We start from the raw sequence: 20982 nt of genomic DNA on the forward strand, positions 1-20982 counted from the left end.
AAAAAATGCTACTTTTATTTGTTTTAAATATGCTACATAGAGTGTCCTCTAATCCTTGTACTATTTGAAAGGGTAAATAACCATTTTCTATTTACCCATTCTACCCTAGACATGTGCATTTATTTGAAACAAATGGGTAAAACATAATGAATATGCCAATATTTATTTCATTTGTGGCCTCTGAAATAAATGGAGGGGTCCCTTGAATGAAACAAATATTCTTCCTCCCATGTTTGTTTCCCATTCCTTACAATGGTCTATTGAAGTCTATGGCTGTGTACTGCTGAGGAAAAACTGGCAACCATAGCAACCAGCTCTTGCCTGTGACCTCACCACCTTGTCAGAGGCTTGTCAGAGCCAAGGCAGGACAAGTTAGCAAGGAGGCTAGCCAGAGGATATATTACAGTGCAGCATCTTTTTAAGTAGCCTATAGCTATCTTGATCAAGTAACGCTGACGTCCTCCCACTGTAAAGTCTGTATTTCATTTCCAACTCTTCACAGAGAAGGATGTGCTAGGAGATACTGCAAGTTTTAAAAAGCTTAACATTTGGATTTGGCACAGGTAAAGGGCTGTTTCTAATCTCTGTACTACAGTGATCTCATTCACTTGCTAGGAAAAAAGGTAGTTCATGGCTACTGGTTTTGATTTTTCTCTTCACTAAGGAAGGTTCAGAGTGAAAGACAGTACAGAGAGTGGAATTCTGGTAGTGCTAGTGATTTTTTTTTTTTTTTTTTTTTTAAATCCTTGGACATTAAGGTGAGAACAGCATACTCAAGGACTGAATTGAAGATTTATCAGGCTGTCAGTTATTTTTTTGCCTGTTAATGTTTAGCAGGTTTGGGGTTTTTTGTGTGTGGAGTCAGCACTACTGAACACAGCACAAATATATATAGTCTATATGTGTCTCTGCATTTATATGTGACACAGTTCTCCATATGGTGAGAGATACTGTGAATGGGGGTAAGTTACAGTATCAATTAATTCATTTGAAATATCCAAACCTCAAGTAGGCAATGGACTTCAGCAAATTCTATCATACCAGGAAAAAAGAGAGGAGGGAAAAATTGGCAGAGTTGGAAGCTTTGGCAGGGTCAGCAAAAAAAGGCAGTCCAGCTTTTACATTAAAAATAGACTTTTTTAGGTCTAGACAGACCATTGGGCAGGAGGGGAAGGCAGCGCAATGCAGAAGAAATTGAAATTTGGAGAGTAAATGCCACAGCATCTTTCTTTGGAGCAGATGGAAAAGAAGAGAGTCATCCAAAGACTGGCTTTAGCAGGGAAGGGCTAACAGAAGTGCAATGCCCAAAATCAGCAAAGTTCTTCTCTTTGATTTCTGCATCTGAGGCCATGAAGGCAGTATTTGCACCAATTCTTCTCTGAATCAGAAGAAATTGAAGAGAATGAATGGCGCTGTCCCAGCCTGCCCACCCCTGGGACCACCCCTTGGAAGAGGCCTGGCTCTTGTGCACATAACAGGGGTTATGCCCGCAGCCGGGCCTCTTTTGAAATACACGCAGGCGCGCAAGGCCCGGCATAACCCCAACTTTTTACACGCGCCAGCCATTTTAAGTCGGGCCGATAATATTTTATAAATTGACTCCATATTTTTAAAGTCAAAAGTATGCATGTAAATACCACTCCAGCTCCACTACCCAGAATGCCAATTTAGTATGCATATAAAAAATATGCACAGAATCATGTTATGCACATATTTTTACATGCATACCAGCCAAGGCAATTTTGAAAGAACTATTTACAAGCATAAAACCAGGTTTTATATACATACAAGGTCAAGCCAATCACAACTCCAATGGCTGGATGGGGACTTCCTTACATGTAAAACGTCATCACTGCTCATGTTAAAAGTTAGATGAGATGCTTTTCCAGGCTCTCAGGGGATTGGGAGGGCACTTCTTGTAATAAGGTAGTAACCAAGAAAAAAATAAATCTATGCATAACCCCAGATGAAGCTCAGTATTGTAAAAGGAGATGAGTTGATTGATATAAAATTAAAGTTGCAGCTATGTGCTTTTTCAAATCCAAGACTCCAATTCATATTTATGATATGTGCCAGTGACTAAAGGGGTACAAGAAGGAGAAGGATAAAGGAAGATATCTAGGCCCACAAGGCCTGCCAGATGGGATTGTTTGATAGTAATTTAATTCCATATAAGAAAAATAGTAATGTTAGATATTCAATTTTCTTTTGTTTCATTTCATTACTTTTTGCTTGCAATTTTTTTGCGTGCATAAAATTGTATTTACATTAAATCAATTTTATGCACCTACCTATGGATGTATACATATTTTACATGCATACTGTAAATAAAAAGAACAAACAAAAAATGATGCTGAAAGAAAGCAAAGTGAAGCAAAATAAACCAAATACAATTTTTCCTGTGTACACCCCTACTAAATGTTTTCAGAACATCTGCCAGCTGCCAAGGGACATTGAAGTGTTTGTTGGTTCACTTCCTTAAAGTGCATGCTGAGAAGATAGTGATTAGTGCAGTCACTACAAATCTTTGGCAGAGGCAGTGTGAAGAGGTGAAACAAGAAAAATCTGGAAAGGTGCATGGCAATACTTCTAATGGACAAATTCCTGGGTTAAGAGACTGACAAATAGTATCTTCTCTACAAAAAACACATTGCAGTGAGTTTTTAATAATAATAAAAAAGCAAAAAATAAATTATAGTAAATTATAGTGATGCAATTGTATTCATTCATAATTGCTCTGTCTTCAAAGAGAAGAAACATTATAATTTTGTTCTTGATTTGAACATTTGTGTAAATACTAGTTTCTTATACAGTCTGCAAAAAATTCTAGCACCTTTTCAAATAAGTAGAGCTTAAGTGTTTTCCTTGAGGTAAATTCTGAAAGATTCTTGTTTTATGGACACAGACCAGACTTTATAGATTTTTTATATTGAAAAATTCCTCATAAATAGAATTCATTTAAAAGAAATATACTTTATCTGATTCCAGTGATTTCACAGCTGTGAAAAATGATAAACCACGTGTCTGTAGACAGTATGTTTGTACTTATCCGTGTTCTCTATGAAAAGCAAAATTGAAGAAGTAATCTGTGCCTGGTTTATCCCTTGCGTCAGTGATGAGGGATACTGATCTGTTATAGAAGTAGGAAGCTTTAACTATCAAGAGTTTCCATCTGAAAGCTTAAGCACCTGTACTATGTCTTAGGCACAAAGAAGAGAGTTGAAAGAAAGAGACTCCAGAGGAGGAAAAACTACTGAATATTATTTATTGTCTCAAAAATGGTATTCCTAGTTTAATTGTCTTACTCTAAGCTCTGGCAATTTGTTTAGGGTTAAGTCTTAACTTTTTAATGAAATCTGGAAATAATGCATATTCGAAGCTTCTCATAGTTGATACATGGAATAAATGGAGCTTCCTGTTTTTTTATTGTCTGGTCTGATTAAGGGCCTTTGGTTTTGTCTCAGCTTCTCAATATATCCCACAGGACACCAATTGCCAAGAAATGCCTTTCCTCACTAGTCATTCTCCCTTAATGCTGTAATGTAGAAGGTGTTGGGTATAGTTCAGAAATATTTTAGTTCCTTTGATCACTGATTCAAAACAAAATTATACAGAATTAAGATATTCATCAGAGATTATAGAAAAGAACAGTGGATGATACTTGATGTATAGGGACTGTCATCTTGCATTTAGCATACACAGATATGCATGGAATTCTGTGCATTTCACCTCTGGATTCTTTCTGGGCCTGGAATTTCAGTGGATAGCTTGTCACCTTACGAAATCAAGATAAAGGAAGTAAGTAGAGCTTGCTATTTCAAACATTGGTATAGCACTTCATCAAGGCACATCACACAATAGCAAAGTTATATATAGACAAGGATTAGATGGTCATTGTTTTCAGTTCAGCTAAATAAGACTGGGCTCTATAAATGGAATACTAGTTGACCTTTCTGTTGCCATTAGTCTATGCTCATATATAAGCTGTAGCCAGGGGCACTTTTTCTCTTTGGGAGTACTCGGATTTGACATGAAATTTTCTACTGCTTGATCACAATGTTTGAAAGGCATAAGCCCTATGGATCTATGCAGTACAACGAGCTGAGGTCCTTTTACAATTTATCACAGTTTGTGCTCTCTGCTGGTCAGTTCCAGCCTCCTCCTGTCCTCAGGCATTCTAAAATCCCGTACTATGAAGTGGAGATTCTAGATGCCAAAACCAAAAAGCAGATCTGTGTAGTGGATAAGGTGAGTGTTTTTTTCCATACCTGAGCTTTGTTGACAAATGACAAAATGAGACAAGAAAATTAATATTTACAAAATACTGTTTAATCTGTCTGTTGTAATAGGGTCATGAATGCTATACTGCTGATCCCTTAGGGATATTACAGATTTTTATTTATTTGAAGTTGTAATATATATTTTAACAAAATAACTGTTTAGAATGAATGATAGCTACTAAAACATGCAAAACATCTAATTGCACTCAAATTTGTCTGAGGTTTACAAAGATCTACATGTAGAAAAGATTTCTGAAAATGACCTCTGGGGCAAAATATATAATTTTGTAGTGAAAAAAAAGGGACTTTTCAATTCATTTTTTAAAACCAAATCAGACAAGAAATAATTCCAAATTTCAGGAAGTATCTGATCTTGCACAGAGAAAGTGAAATTTTTTGCTTATATAAAAAAAGTAGGAATGTGAATATTCTGGTTTTCTGTAGTGATGTTCCCTAGACTCGCTACATTTTCCTTGGCCTCTACCTTTCTACAAGTCAGAGGTGTGCAAGAACATATACAGTACATAGTAATAAATCCTCAAGGAGCAGAGTCAAGTATCCCTGAAACTGACCTGTATGTCTTAGACTAAAATATAAGTAAAGATGTCATAGATGCAAAATCTTTAGATTTTCAACTGTTTTCATTAACTCAAGAATTTTGTAGGTACGGTGTTTTAATATTCAAGTATCTGATTTTCCTGCACATTTACTGCAACTTTATAATTTTTATATCAATGACAACTTAATATATTAGCTACTGTTTTATTTTATTAAAGTTTGTTATAAAATAAATCAGCAAATATTAATAACTTTGCCGATTCTTTTTCTCTGCCTTGATAGAGGAGTTATGACAGTACCTCTTTCATTGCCTGATAAATGATAATCCAATGGAACATATTTGTAGATCATATAATACACATGAGCAACATAATGTTGTAGTTTTAACTGGTACTTATAGCCCTAATAAGAACTGTGCAGCATGACCCAGTTCCAACCTTTATGTAGCTACCTAAGAATTATGCAGACCAGAAAGTCCAAACTGATTGTTTAGAAAAACATAAAGATATATTCTGTAACTGGCATGATATAAATGATTTGAATTTAGCTGCCAATAAACATGAAAAAAAGTTATTTAAAAGTGGCCTTGTAATAGCAAAATGTCAAGCAGTGCAATAAGAACATTTAGGAGTTTGGCATCTATAGGTTTCAGGAAAATAAGTTCCGCATGAAGGGATATTCCCAGCAGCAGAACATTGAAGCATCCACAATAGAATGTTACACATTGCTACTGTACAGTAAGGCAGATATTTGGGTTTTTTCACAATTATAAGTAGTTTCTCCTTGCATTATTGATATTTTTGGAGACACTCCAATGGAAACTGTCTTCATTTTGTAAGCCTTCACGAGACTTCTCTTATGCAAAGTGATGTAAATAGTTACACTCTCTGACAGTAACTTTGAAACAGCTGCATATGACGGTTCATGCCCAGAGACACAGCCATATTATAATATACATGCATATATATGCATTTGATATAAAATCAGCTGTACATGCCTCATGTGCAAGCAATTTTACATGGACTCGCACATGTAAACTCAAATGTGGCTCTACCGCATAAATGGGGGGATTTTATTAGATATGCACGCTGACGCAATTACCCGTTTTCTCAGTCCGTTCCAAGTTTGCCCAGGTAAAGGATTGGACTTCCTACCCCTCCTAGTTAATATGCCTCCCTTTTACCCTTTCAGCCCCAACACTTCAAACCCTGCTACTAGCCTCATTTGTTTTGTGTCATTACTTACACACCATCCATAGCAGAAGTAAAGTTACGCAGTAGAGTACCCCGGCATGCACTTGTGCATGTAAATACTTACATGCGTATTTTGGGGTACCTGGCGCTCACACATGGACACACAATTTTATAACAAGCGCGCGCAGGTGTGCGCATGTTATAAAATCGGGGGTCGGCGTGCGCAAGGGGGTGCACAATTGGGCACCTTGCATGCGCTGAGCCACGCTGCCTTCCCCGTTCCCTACCCCCTCCACCACAGCTTCCCTTCCCTTCCCCTACCTCCCCCGCCCTTTCCCCCCTACCTGTTTCTTGTTTTTTTTTTTCTTGTTTTCAAACTTTCTTCAGCCCTGGAGCTGAAATAAGTTGCACGTGCTGGCTGATTGCCAGCGCGTGATCCCTAGCCCAGCGGCCATGTGGAGGCCTCTGTCCCCACCCCTTTTTGCAAGCCCCAGGACTTACATGCGTCCAGGGGCTTCATGCGCATCGCCGGGCCTTTTGAAATCCTTTGGATTTACGCATATAGGGCTTTTAAAATCCGGCCCTTTATGTTACAGACCTGGATTGCCCATGTCCTGCCCAGACTCTGCCCATTCCTCCCCCTCCCCTTTTTGTCTTTCCCATTTGTGCACATACTGGGAGATATGTGCGTACTCAGCTGCTTCTTAAAATCCATGTAGCTCGAGATTCTCACATATCTCTCAGATATGGCACGCATAGGGCTTTTATAATTTCCCATTCTGTATTTTGACTCATGTGGACATATTTTCATATAACTCAGCTGTTACTTGGTAATGTTATAGACTCCCAAAGATGTACTTGGTCCTTGATATATTTGTTCAAGTTTAGACCACAAGCCAGTTAATTTTTCAAGATATCTAAACTGAATATTCATGAGATGCATTTGCATGCACTGCCTCATTGCATGCAAATACATCTCATAGAAACATAGAAATGACGGCAGAAGAAGACCAAACGGCCCATCCAGTCTGCCCAGCAAGCTTTCACACTTATTTTTTTTCTCATACTCATCTGTTATTTATTTATTTATTTATTTTTTAATTTTTATATACCGGAATTCCTGTATGCAATACAAATCAATCCGGTTTACATGTAACGAGAAGGTTGCCCTGGTCTGGGAGGTTAGACCAGGGTTTTTTTTACATAGAACATTGAAACAATAACAATCAACCATTGAACATTATTACAAGGAGCATAGAAAGTAATAATAATATTTAACCAAATAACAAATAACAAATAACCTTATTCGTGTATTGAAAAGTATGTGTGTGTTCACCTTTTTTCAAGCAACTTTAGTAGCGTATATGGTCTACAGTAAGCGGTTATATAAAGGTGAATAAAGACTGTTAAATAGACATCCGAATAAGCAAGTACGGGAATGAAATTAAGTGTCAAGGTGTTAGTGACATCCTGCAATGGTTGGGTCTGAAGGTCAGGAGTAGGTGCCTAGTTACACTCTGGGAATTGGAACGCTTGCCTGAAGAGCCAAGTTTTTAACCTTTTTTTGAACTCTGGTAGATTGGGTTCGAGTTGTAGGTCTGGTGGGAGTGCATACTCTTGGCCTTATACTTATCTATTACTCTTGGCCCTTAGTAACTTTTTGGTTCTAGTTACCTTCCACCCCCACCATTGATGTAGAGAGCAGTGCTGCAGCTGCATCTAAGTGAAGAATCCAGCTTAATTGGTTAGGGGTAGTAACCGCCGCAATAAGCAAGTTACTCCCAATGTTATTTGTTTACCCAGCCTGTGCAATTCAATCTTTGTTGGTTGTTGTCTGAATATAAATCCTCTTTTCTTCATCCCCCGTCTGCTGTTGAAGCAGTGAGCTGTGCTGGATATGTATTCCAAGTGAAGTATCAGGCTTAATTGATTCGGGGTAGTAAACGCCGTAACAAGCAAGCTACACCCATGCTTATTTGTTTACCCAGCCTGTGCAATTCAATCCTTGTTGGTTGTTGTCTGAATATAAATCCTCTTTTATTCATTGCCCCCTGTCGTTGAAGCAGACAGCTATGCTGGATATGCATTGAAAGTGAAGTATCAGGCTTATTTGGTTTAGGGTAGTAACTGCCGCAAACAGCAAGCTACTCCCCCACTTTTTTGTGAATGCAAATCTTTTTTCCACATTTCCTCTCGCCGTTGAAGCATAGAGCAATGTTGGAGTCGCATTAACCATGTGTATGTTTATTGAATAAGGGTATTAATCTCCAGGTAGTAGCTGTCATTCCCGTAAGCCACCCCATATTCATTGTTAATATCCTAAAAACCTGACTGGTTCAAAGCACTTAATGACTGGACTTGCCTACATGTGTAAAATTATTTTTCTCACTCGTATATTATTTTTCTCACTCGTATATTATAATTGTATTATTTTAAAAATTGGGTAGATTTTAAAAGAGGTGCACCAATTATATAACATGCGTGTGCTGGCGCATGTATGTTATAAAATCCATTCGCCATGTGCACATGCAAGTCAGATTTTATAATCCATGTGCACATGTGTGGGCAGTGCGCAAAAGTGTGTGTGTGGGGGGGGGGGGGTGAATTTTTGCAAAGTCCTCATGGTGATGCAATTGGACCTTCCCCAATTAAGGAGCAGACTGGGAGAGAACTTCCCTAAACCCCTGTTTAATCTTCCTTTCCCTTCCCCTTTCCTCCCCACCTCCTAAAACTACCTTTCCTCAATTTTTTTATTTTATTACTTATTTCTCCTTGGGAGCAGAAGTAATTTACGTGCACCAGCTGGCTCCCAGCACGCGTTTCCCCGCCCAGACCATGCCCCCCCGGTGTTCCCATTTTCAGGGCCCGGCAATTGTGCACGTATCAGCACTTATGCACGTGGCCGGGTTCTTTTGAAAATGTGCAGGGCACACAAGCGTAAGTACCTATTTTTATGCACACTGGGCATTTAAAATTTGGCCAAATATTTATTTTCCTGAATAAAAGAAAACATGTGTGATTATTCAGAATATTTTAAACATTAATAAAATGCACATTTTTTCTGAAAGAGTATAGTCTTCATGGGGCTGATATTTAAAAACCATTTAAACGGTTAACTGACTTATCCAGCAAAATTCCACCCATATAACTCTTTATTCGGCTAGAATTTAGCTGGATAGGTCAGGGTCTTTCCTGGGGTGGGCTGTAAGCATTCCAAGGAGGAGTCGAGTTAGCCAGTTAGGTTATCCGGCTAACTCCGATATTTGGTGTTAGCCAGTTAACCTAACTAGCTAACTCTGGCCTTGTTGTAGGGCAGGTTTAAAGTTAGCCAGCTATTCCTATCTGGATAATTTTTAAGAAAGCCATGTATATTCAGTGATGCTGCCACACTGTTGATTATCCCAGTTAAGTTAGCCGGATAGGTATATCCGGCTAACTTAACTAGCCACTCAGTGGCTGAATATCAGCCCCCACATTTTTATTTAACCTTGAGAAAAGCAAAAGCAGATTGGAATGTTGAATCATACAGTTAAGGCCGGATTTTTATTGGCCCACGCATGTAAAAAACGGATTACATGCACGGCTGGGCACTGCACACGCTGCGTGCATTTTAAAAAGGGCCCAGCCACGTGCGTAACCCCTATATATGTGCACAAGAGCCGGGCCTTGGCAGTGGGGCTGTCTGGGGGGCGAGGTGTGGTGGGATTAGAGGTGCCCGGTACAGCAGCCATTTGCCGCTGTGCCGGGGGATCGCACACCAGCACCGTGCCGGCACACGCAACTTACTCCTGCTACTTTGCAGGAGCAAAATGTAAGTTAAAAAAATGGGGGGTCTAGGATAGGGATAGGGGGTAGGTAGGATAGGGGAACGAGAAGGGAGTTTAGGGTAGGGAGAGGAAAGTTCCCTCCCAGTCCGCTCTTTAATTGGAGCGGACTGGGAGGGAACTGGGGAAGCCCGATGATGCATCGCATTGCGAATTCACTAAATTATACCCCCCTTGCGCGCATCCATGTTTGTGCATCGGGTAGTGCATGCACATGGATGCGCGCGCGTTCAAAATTTACCCCTTAATTTTTTTATGGGTAAAAATTTTCAATCTATGGCCTGGATTCAGCATTCTACTACAGAATGGTGAATCCAGCGAAAAGGGGGGGTGGGGAGGGCGAACGGGGGGTGGGCCTGCAAAAGCCAGCAGCCATCGCACCACTGAGGTGCCCCGGCTGCCGGCTTTTGCACCGAATAGTGACACCATAAAAAGTGTAGTTATTGGGTGTGCTACTGGCGATGATAATGTGTCTTACCTTATCGCCGCCAGCAAAGACATTCCAGAGTCCACCCCAATGCCACCCCGACGCCGCCATGACTCCTTCCCTCACCACCCCGACTCTGCTCTGACTCCGACTCCGCCCCTAGCAAGCTATCGCACGCGAAAAGGGAATTTTCGCGTGTGATAGCCGCTTATCGCACGCGATAAGCAAGAGAAAATGACCTCCTATGTTTCTATAGGCTCAAAAAGCTTGATGTATGAAAGTGTGTTAACTTTGGTAAGTTCTCATGGGTCACCTACAAAATTTATTGGCTACTAAAATTGATTTTGTGAAATATAAAAGAAAAATGAGTTGAGCATTAATTCAGGTGTGATGCAAGAATGACCTTGAAAGTGGCTGCTTCCTCAGCAACCTGAAACACTGAATTAGGAACATCAAGCACCATCACCCTACCCAGGTCTAGGATCTACAACATTCGATAAAATACAGATGCTGCTTGAAGGAGGTGGCAGCATGGACCTCAGCAATTCAGAAAAGTGGATGGTAGGAGCACTGGATGGCCCGCGCCATTTTTAAAGATGGTGCCGGCCATCCAGTGCTCCCTCCATGTTACAGGGGCTGACCAATGGCACGGATACCCTGTCACATGGTAAGGGCAAAGGGCCATCGGCGCCATTTTGATTAGTGGCAGCCGACGGTCCGGGAGCGGGAGATCGCTCCCGGGACCCCCACTGCACAACCAGGTACCTGTAAAAAGTTTTTTTGGGGGGTCAGGAGGGTGGGGGAAGCTAAGGGATTAGTTTTAAAGGGTCAGGGTGGGTTTATGGGTTATGTTTGTGTACCATTTTTCCCGCCCTCCCCCAAAACGATAAGAGAACCTCCACAAACAATTTAGTGGGGTCTTCCTATCGGTTTCGGGTAGCTCCCAATTTCTCACGATTTTGAAAATATCGTACGATATTTTCAATCGTCAGAAGCACAATTCACATCCCTAATGGGGAGTACTACCCTTAATCAATTAGTTTTGATGTTTTTCATGCAACTGCAATGTTGTTCTCAACTTCAGCGGGGACAAAAGCAAAAAGGGGAATAGGATACAGATGACAGGCAACACTAAGAACATAAGAACATAAGACTCAGCTCTGACTTTACAGTCTGGGGTATTGATATGCAAACATTAGGGGAAAAGCACAGGACTGCTTCTTTGTCCAATGCCAAAAAGAAAACACATTCAAGCAGCATTGTCTGGATTATCAAGAAGGCTGCTCACCCAGTAAAAATGTTGCTAGCAGTAATTTTGTTATGGGTTTGACAGTTGCTTGGTTTCATTGTAAATATTGCTTCCCTTAATATAAGGCTTGGGGGAAGCCTGCACAGAGCAACAGTTACTACTTGCTGGGCAGACTGGATGGACCATTTGGTCATTTTTTTGCCAACACTACTATGTTACTATGTTATGTTAATATCAGATGCCAATGTTACTTAGGGTTCTCTTTACTTTTCTTCAAAATCCAATTTCTGAAGAAGTATCTCTCCATTCCAAAGCATTACTGGCTCCATCTAAGATGAACATAATTACAGCATGATTGTTGTAACCCTCTGAGGTTCCTTGTTAGAATACAGGCTTGCAGCTTACCTGGCTCTGCCTCTCAGGTCTGCTGCTTTTACCTGCAGGCTTTCAACAGGACAGAAGGAACTCCACCCAAGGAGGATAACTTTCAAACAAATGCATGCAGGTGCATAATCGCACGTATTTGGCCACAAACAGATCTACACTAGTATTTTATAACCCAATCTTATAATGTACATCCATTTTATAACATACGCAGATCTCTACCCGGCAACATATCTGTGTATGTAGGCTTACGCGCTAATACATGCAATGTATTAGAAGAACATATTGATGCACTGAACATGCATGCTTTTCCTACCTATTGTAACCCACTCCAAACCTTCAAGGGTGCGGGATATGCATTCATTTAAATAAATAAATAAATAAATAAATAAATGCATGTATATTTTATATGTGAAAATAAAGTAGGAGTACCTCACAAACTGGGCTTTATGCATATAAAATCACTTACACCAGATAATTTGAAGATGTAAAATTACACAAATTACACAAATAAGTTGTCAAATCTACAATTGTGTCTTTTAAAATAGAAGCTTACATGCACAAATGTTGGCCATGCGCTAGACCACTGCTAGACCACCCTTTTTTCACACTCGTATATGTATGCGTGAAAATAAAAATACATGTATATTTTCAATTTTCATAGAATATGGACATTTGAATAGATGTTACTTATGCACATAGACGGTAACTTTTAAACGGTGGCACAGGAGCACATATACACACTTATGCTGGCTCACACCAATACATGTGGCCAGTTTATAACATATGCGCATATATGCATGCATGGTATAAAATAGGCTGTACACACGTACATTTGCACACAATTTAATACAGATGTGCGCATCTGTGCACAAATACCACTCTACCGCATAAGTGGGGGGATTTTAGTAGACATGTGCGACGACACAATTACCAGTTTCCCCAGTTTGTTCCCTATTTACCCAGGTAAATGATAGGACTTCCTACCCCCCCCCCCCCCCCCAGTTAACTAGCCTATTTTTTCCCTGGTAGCTCCAACCCTTAAAACCCCATAACCTCTTTAAGGACAAATTTTTAAAAACCCCTGTGCATAAAACCTGGGGGTTACGCACGTGGTTGGGTCTTGCGCGCACCACGCACATTTTAGAAAGGGCTCGGCTGTGTGCATAACCCCTGTTACGCTCACAAGAGCCGGGCCTCGCAATAAGGGCGGTCCATGGGGGTGGGGAGGGGAGGTCCAGGGAGTGGGGTGGGGCAGAGCTGGAGGCAGACGGTACAGCAACCATTTAAGGAGTCAAAGAGGACAGGGGAAGAGGGAGGGAGTATGGGTGGGGGGGGAGGGAACTGGGGAAGGACCGGTTGAGTCGCCACATGGAAATTGCATAATTCTCCCCCCCTTGCATATGCCAGAGGCACATGCAGATTATAAAATTCATCGCGTATGTGTGCAAGGCCCACGTATTTTACAACATGCGCACAGCCACGTGCACGCACCAGGTCCCATGTACACATAGACGAACACGTGCTTCTTTAAAATTCTACCCCCTGGGGGTGAAGGAGAAAGAGAAAGGAGCTTGAGCCAGTTTCCCAGAGCTCATACTTACTTAAACTTATTGCTTGGACCTTTTCTTCGCCCAACCGAGGGTGAGGCTGCTGTCCCGGCCCGTCGGAAAGGAGTCGCACATGTGACATCATCGAGGAGGGACCGGAAGGCCATAAAACCCGCCCCTCCTGCGCGACTCTTTGGGGTGAAGGAGAAAGAGAAAGGAGCTCGAGCCAGTTTCCCAGAGCTCATACTTACTTAAACTTATTGCTTGGACCTTTTCTTCGCCCAACCGAGGGTGAGGCTGCTGTCCCGGCCCATCGGAAAGGAGTCGCACATGTGACATCATCGAGGAGGGACCGGAAGGCCATAAAACCCGCCCCTCCTGCAAGTGACGCCGGCGCGCTGCCGAAGCCGCGCGCGCCAAAGGGGCGCGCGGCTTAGAAAAACATTGTGGACTCGAGAAGGCTATATACTAAATAACTTGGAATTAGTAAGTAAAAATTATTCTTTTGTATTTGTCTCCTAAATCGCCCCCACCTAAAGTAATTCCAAGAGCTTTTTAAAGAGTAATTGAGGCATTGGAAGTAAGCCCCATAGTTTATTTCCACTACATCTATATTTTCCTATGCCACATTCGAAGAGAAAAGCTAGGATCAGGGAACTGGGGATGAACCCCCCTAACCCAGACTCCTCTCAACCTACCATCACGGGGTTTATGGTTCCAGTCGTGGATTTTGTAGCTCCACAGGCGTCCTTGGTGGCGAATCCACAGGAGCGGGTGGATCAGGCACCGGACATGTATGTCACCTTAAGCCCAGGAGCTCCGTCTACCCCCCCTTTTCCCTCTGAAGGTTTGAGGATATCAGCTAGTCTAGTGGGCAATGGAGAGTTATCTCCTATTGCAAACAGAGTAGATCTAAGGACTAGCTCTGTTTTAGATCCCGGAGTGGTGGGAACTCCGGAGGGCCTAGCACAGGGAGCAGATATGTTGTCTCCCTCTGCATTAAAGGCCTCTACTCCTAGAGGGAATATAGAAACATCGGGGGATTCAAAGGGACAACAACAAGAGAATCAAGCTATTGTGCTGAATTTATTGCGCCCTGCTATTCCTAAACCTACTGAGATAACTCTGGACTCTATCTGGAGTGCCATAATGGTACTGGAGAAATCCATTACTTCATTAGTAGAAGTTACTGCAAATTCAGCTGGAAACTATTAACTCTGGAAACAAATACCTCTTTAAATACCCAGAAAATTACAAATTTGGATTCTAAAGTTTCTCTTTTGCAACAAAATCAAAATCAATTGATAAAATCGGATCTGATACAACAACGTAAATTGGAAAATATCGAGAATTCTATTAGGTACCAAAATTTGCGTATATTAAATTTTCCGATTTTAAAGTGGATTTCTTCTCCATTGGAAATGGTAAAAAAAATATATACTGGAGATCTTAAAAATTCCTAAAGAATTGACACCTACCATAGCTAAGGTCTATATGACAAAATCTGAAAGGACTGAACAACTTGATCAGGTGTCTGAACCTGAATTAAATCTGACACAGTTCCTGGAGACATCCACGGAAGTAAAGATAACAAGACGAGGAACTTTGCTTCTACAATGTGTTTTCTCTCAAGATAGAGAAATGTTATTGAAAGCTTTCTTTCGTAACAGAACATCTCAGTTTTTTGGCCAATTGGTTTGGGTTTTCCCAGATATTACGCGCTCCACTCAGGAACGAAGGAAAAAATTCTTAGCTATGCGAACTGAAGTAGTGGGTATGGGGGCCAGATTTAATCTCAGATTTCCATGTCAATGTATAGTGAATATGAAAGGTGTAAAAAATGTTTACTTTGAACCTGAATTGTTACGTAATTTCCTAGATGCACATACCTCGATGTCTCTAGTTTAATCTGTTTTTGATTACGGAATGTAATGGAAAATGATTCATGACAGCCTCTATATATTCTTATATTTTATTTCTTTATTGTTCCGCTTAAGTTGCTCATATCTTGGAATTTCTTTTTCTTTAATATTACATAGGAGAAAAACGAACTAGCAGTTAGAGTTATGTTAGATAACATGTATTCAGGTGGAATAACCGCAACTCCTATATTGTATTTTGCCTCTAAATTACTTGTACTGTATGGTATAAAAAATTCTATAAATAAAATAAAAAAAAAAAAAAAAAAAATTCTACCCCCTAGTTTTTTATTTAGGACTTACAAGCCATCCATAGCAGAAATATACTGTATTTTCCGGCATATAAGACGACTTTTTAACCCCCTGAAAATCTTCTCGAAAGTCGGGGGTCGTCTTATACGCCGGGTATCGTCTTATAGGGCAGCTCTTCTCACCTGTGTGTCACATGCTCCCGGTCTCTCCCGCTGCTCTTCCTTCCCTGCTGCCGTTGCCGCTGGGCTATCAGCACGTTCAAGCCCAGCGGGAACGGCAGCGGTGCAAAAAAAAAAAAAGCTGTGGCATCCGCGGCTGGCCTTTTCTTCTTCCCGCGCCTGCATTCCCCCCCCCCCCCACCCTGGACCCGAAACAGGAAGTGATACGCAGTGCGTGGGAAGAAGAAAGGCCGTGCCGCGTGATAAAAGTAGCAGCGGCCGCTGAAGCATCGGCCCCCGAGCAATTGAAGCACCGGTAATCGAGAAAGGAGACAGCAGCAGGAGCCTCCCGCAGCCGATGGGATTCTTCTTTCTTGGCCTGCGGGGGCTGGAGGAGGAGGCTGCTGCAGCTACTATTTGTTGCTTGGGGGGGCGGGGGAGGGGAGAGGAAGTGAGTGAGAGAGAGAGAAGCAGCCAGCCAGCCTGTGTGTAAGTGAGAGAATGTATTTGATTGAGAGCATGTCTGTGATTGAGAGAAACTGGTCAGAGAGCTCATGTGTGTGTATATGTGAGAGACAATGAAAGTGACTGCTCAGAGAGATGACTGATGTGTATGTGAGTGTGAGAGAGAGAGAGAAAAAAAGCATGGAAGTGAGAAATCTGGGTATGTGAGAAAGCATGGGAGTAAGAAGCCTGATTATATGAGAGAGAGCATGGGAGTGGGAGGGCTGTGTGTGTGTGCGTGCATGAGAGAGAGACTGGTTGATAAGGTGATGGTGTGTGTGAGAGAAAGAGACTGGTGTGTGTGAATGTGAGAGAATGTGATTCAGGGAATGAGAAGCCTGTGCACGTGGAGAGTGAGCATGGAAATGAGAGAGAGACTGGTGTGTGTGTGTGTGTGTGTGTGTGTGTGAGACAGAGAAAGTGACTTTGAGAGTGAGAAGCCTGTATATGTACGGTAAGCAGAACACGGGAGTGGGAAGCCTGTGTGTGTGTATGGCATGAGAGAAACTGTTCAGGAAGGTGTCTGGTGTGTATGTCAAAGACTGTTTGGGAAATGATTGGTGTGTGAGAGACAGAAACTGGTCATGGGGGCATGACTGGTATGGTGTGTGTGTGTGAGAGACATGGGCCCTAAGGAAGAGGACCATGAGTATAGAGCTTAGCCACTACTGCTGCTTCTGGTGTGTGCTACGGCCTGCATGGAAGAGGAGTAGGAGAGCTGCTGGAGGGGGTAAGGAAAGGTGGCTTTTTAAGTTTATTTTTCTTGATTGACTGCCATTTTAATTATTTAATATTATGTGATGTGTCTTCTTTTTTGAAATATTTTATTGGTGTTTGGAGAATGTTTAATAGTTTTTATGAGTTTTTAATTGTTGGATGTTATTCTGTTCATAGCTGTTTTGAAACATTTATTCTGCTTATTAGTATAGTTTTACAATTATTTCTGTGTGGGGATCTATAGCTGCTTGCTAGTTCTGTTTTCCTAATAAGAGGTGTATTGGTTTTTAGGGCCTGATTTAATATTTGTAGTGTTGCCTTTTCATAATAGGGTTGCTCCTGTTTGAGTGTAAAATTATTTTTTTTCTTAAAAATATGTATAAAAAAGGGGGGGTCGTCTTATATGCCGGAAAATACGGTATCTATGTGGTATGGGACCCCGGCATGCACTTGTGCACATAAATACTTATGCACAGATTTAATTGAGAAATCTAGGAATGCCTATGCCCCGCCCAGACCATGCCCACACCCCATCCCTGTTTTGCAAAATAATGTTAAACATATTTATAAACAATTTTCACCAGATTAGTTCAGGGATGTGATAGACATCATTCCGCAAAAACTGTGTGTGAAATATTGCACACAGGAATCCATTTCCCCAGCACAGCTTGCAATATCTCCTGTGCTGATATAAATAACTTTTTTTTTTCTTGCAATATGACAAACAATGCTGAGGACCAAATTTCTCCACATATTCAGTCATTTATGTAACTTGGGGATTTTGGAGAAAGGAGACCTCTATATGTTGCTATTTTTATAATCTGTATATTACATAACATAGCATTAAGAGCTGTGATTTATTATACTCTGGAGATTCCAAAAATGTCAAGCAGATAGAGGCTGGGCTGAAGTGATTTAAATCCAATCATACTTATCCTTATAATGAAGACCTACTAGCTGATAAATCAGTTGGTGAAAAACATGGAACTGTATGATAAATTAATATGGTTTTAACAACAGAAATAATCAAGGCCATGAATGAAAATAGAATTTTCTAATATATTTCCCTTAGTACTGTAGCCACAAAATTGATCTTGTTCCTTATGCTGTACCTTCATGAATCGCATGAGAGTGTCAGTAGAGAAGAGAAATGCAGTAATTAACAGAAACTGAAAATTCAGCTTTTCCCAAGTATTGTTTTGAGTTCATTTTGATGAATGTGGTTCTTTAAGACATGGTCTATTAAAGAGATGGCAAAAGCATCACCTACAGCAAGGGTCCCCAAACTATGGCCTGCGGACTGCATCCAACCCCCAGATCAATATTTTCTGGTCTGCCAAATACTTCCCTGCCTGAAGCCGAATTGGCCCGTGGAATAAGGTTTACTGGTTGTTTTTTTTCTTTACACCATGCATGGCAGCAGCAGAAGCCTGCTGAGCTGGCAGGATCCCCAACTCCTGCCAGTAAAAGAGGAAGTCTTGTGAGGTTTTAGGAACAATCTGCAGAGCGGGCAGGATCTCCACCTTCCACCAATAGAAGAGAGGTCCCTCGCCATGTGATGGGGTTAGGTGTGACAGGAGAGGAGAAAGAGGAGAGTAAAGGAGTGAGAGGATGGGCTGGATCAGGGGCAGCTCATGGCAATCTGCTGCCTGAAGCGAGTGATGAGATGGTGCCCCCTTGCCCCACCCCCTCACACAGAGTCACATACACACACATACATACTCTTATACACACCCACAACCTATCTCACTGACACTCTCAGGCTCTAAGACTCTCTCTCTCTCTGTCTCTGTCTCCTCCACACTCCTGAGACACAGGCTCTTACTCCCCTGGATTCTCTCATACACACACACACTCTCACTCCTACTGGCTCCCTCACATACACACACACATATACATCCAGGCAAACACCCAGGGCCGGCGGAAGCACTAGGCGAACTAGGCGATCGCCTAGGGCGCTGAGCATTAGGGGGCGCCGAGCCGCTGATGGCCAATGGCCGCCGGTGGACGTCATCCCAATAGCGGCTGAGCGGTGAACTACTGCTATGCTGTGTGCCGGATACACACAGCAAGAAGATCGGCAGGACCGTGGTACAGTCGCGTCTAAACATGCTGGTGCTCCTCCTCTTTCCTGCCCGCGCGGCTCCGGCAACATTTTTCTTCCGGGGCCGCGCGGGCAGGAAGGAGGAGGAGCATCAGCCAATGCAGGAACTTCTCCTCCTTCCTGCCCGCGCGGCCCCGGCAACATTTTTCTTCCGGGGCCGCGCGGGCAGGAAGGAGGAGGAGCATCAGCCAATGCAGGAACTTCTCCTCCTTCCTGCCCGCGCGGCCCCGGCAACATTTTTTCTTCCGGGGCCGCGCGGGCAGGAAGGAGGAGAAGTTCCTGCATTGGCTGATGCTCCTCCTCCTTCCTGCCCGCGCGGCCCCGGAAGAAAAATGTTGCCGGAGCCGCGCGGGCAGGAAGGAGGAGGAGCATCAGCCACGTGCAGAAGAGGATCAGCGCGGCTCGAGAAGACCGGGGCCGCTGCAGAGCCCATCCTGCAGTGGCCCGTGAAGAGGAGGCCCAGAGGTGAGAGAGAGACTGAGGGTTTGTACAGTGTGCATGTGTGCGTGTATGAGATGAGTTGAGAGACTGTGTGTGTGTGTGTGTGTGTGTGGGAGTGAAGACCTGAATGTTTGCAGAGACAGCATGGGAGAGCCTCTGTGTGTGTGAGAGACAGCATGTGATAGTGAGAGCCTGTGCTTGAGCAAGACAGCATGTAGGAGTGAGAGAGAGCCTGTGTGTGTGTGTGTGTGTGTGTGAGTCAGCATGTGACAGTGAGAGCCTGTGTGTAGGATTGATTGTATGAGAGAGAGCATGTGACAGTGAGAGCCTGTGTGTAGGAATGATTGTATGAGAGAGAGCATGTGACAGTGAGAACCTGTGCTTGAGCAAGACAGCATGTGGGAGTGAGAGTTAGACAGCATGTGCAAGAGAGAGACTGTGTATAAATGATTGTATGAGGGACAGCATGTGAGAATGAGTGCCTGTGTATGTGTGAGAGAGAAAGCGTGTGAGAATGAGAACCTGACTGTGTGTTTGAGGGAAGCAGACAGATGGAGAGAAAAGAAATATGTTATAAAAGGAATTGGCAAAAAAATAAGAAAGGGAAGGTGGAAAAAAAAAAAGCCTGTGACCAACCGATTAGAAAACTAAGATCAGACAGCAAATGTAAAAAGAAATAAATTACTTTTTACTGATTGGCACATGTAATCTTTGGGAATGTGCAAGAGTAGCACTTTCTCTATGTGGATCTCACAATGTACGAGATCAGCATAGAGGAACTGGAAGCCCATGGGGCCTGCACAGAGGAGGCAGCAGAATGTGCTTCAGTGCCAATAGCAGCAATCAGCACCTCCGCAATAGCCATACAGCAGCAGTGACAGTGGCAGCAGAAGAATGAGAGAGGCTCTGAGGTTGCTGGCAAAAGAAAGAGAGGGGGTCTCTGCCTTTAGTGTGTGCATGTGTATGAATGGGAGTCTGCCTGGCGGTGTATGTGTGTGAATGCATGGGTGCTTGCCTGAGGGTGTGTCTGTGAATGAGAATGTATGGGTGTCTTCCTGGGGTTTGTATGTGTGAGAATAGGTGCCTGCCTGTTTGTGGTGTATGTGTGTGTGTGAGAATAAATTGGTGCCTGCCTGGGGGTCTGTGTGTGTGAGAATGAATGTGTGCATGCCTGGGGGATGGGGAGGGAGTGGTGTGAAAATGAATGGGAGCCTGCCTGGGGTTCAGTGTGAGAATGACTAGGAGCTTGCCTGTGTGTGTGTGTGTGTGTCTGTGTGAGAATGAGTGGGAGCTTGCCTGGCAGTGTGTGTTTGTGTGTTTGTGAGGGAGCCAGTGAGAGCATGAGTGTGTATGAGAAAATCCAGGGGAGTAAGAGTTTGTGTGGGGGTGTGTGTGGAGGGGGAGAGAGTGCCTTAGAGCCTG

General features: G+C 42.5%; 1 protein-coding gene across 1 annotated transcript in view; it reads left to right on the forward strand.

Moving 5' to 3' along the window:
* The first annotated feature begins 3921 nt into the window (after positions 1-3921).
* TECRL (trans-2,3-enoyl-CoA reductase like) overlaps positions 3922-20982 on the forward strand; it is a 423008-nt gene continuing 405947 nt past the window's right edge. Inside the window, exon 1 of the mRNA XM_029600902.1 lies at positions 3922-4248. Within this exon, the coding sequence (XP_029456762.1) occupies positions 4057-4248 (192 nt within the window). The 5' untranslated portion in view covers positions 3922-4056. The remainder of the gene's footprint in view (positions 4249-20982) is intronic.

The sequence above is a fragment of the Rhinatrema bivittatum genome, chromosome 1 (genome assembly GCF_901001135.1).
Source record: "Rhinatrema bivittatum chromosome 1, aRhiBiv1.1, whole genome shotgun sequence".
Taxonomy (NCBI): domain Eukaryota; kingdom Metazoa; phylum Chordata; class Amphibia; order Gymnophiona; family Rhinatrematidae; genus Rhinatrema; species Rhinatrema bivittatum.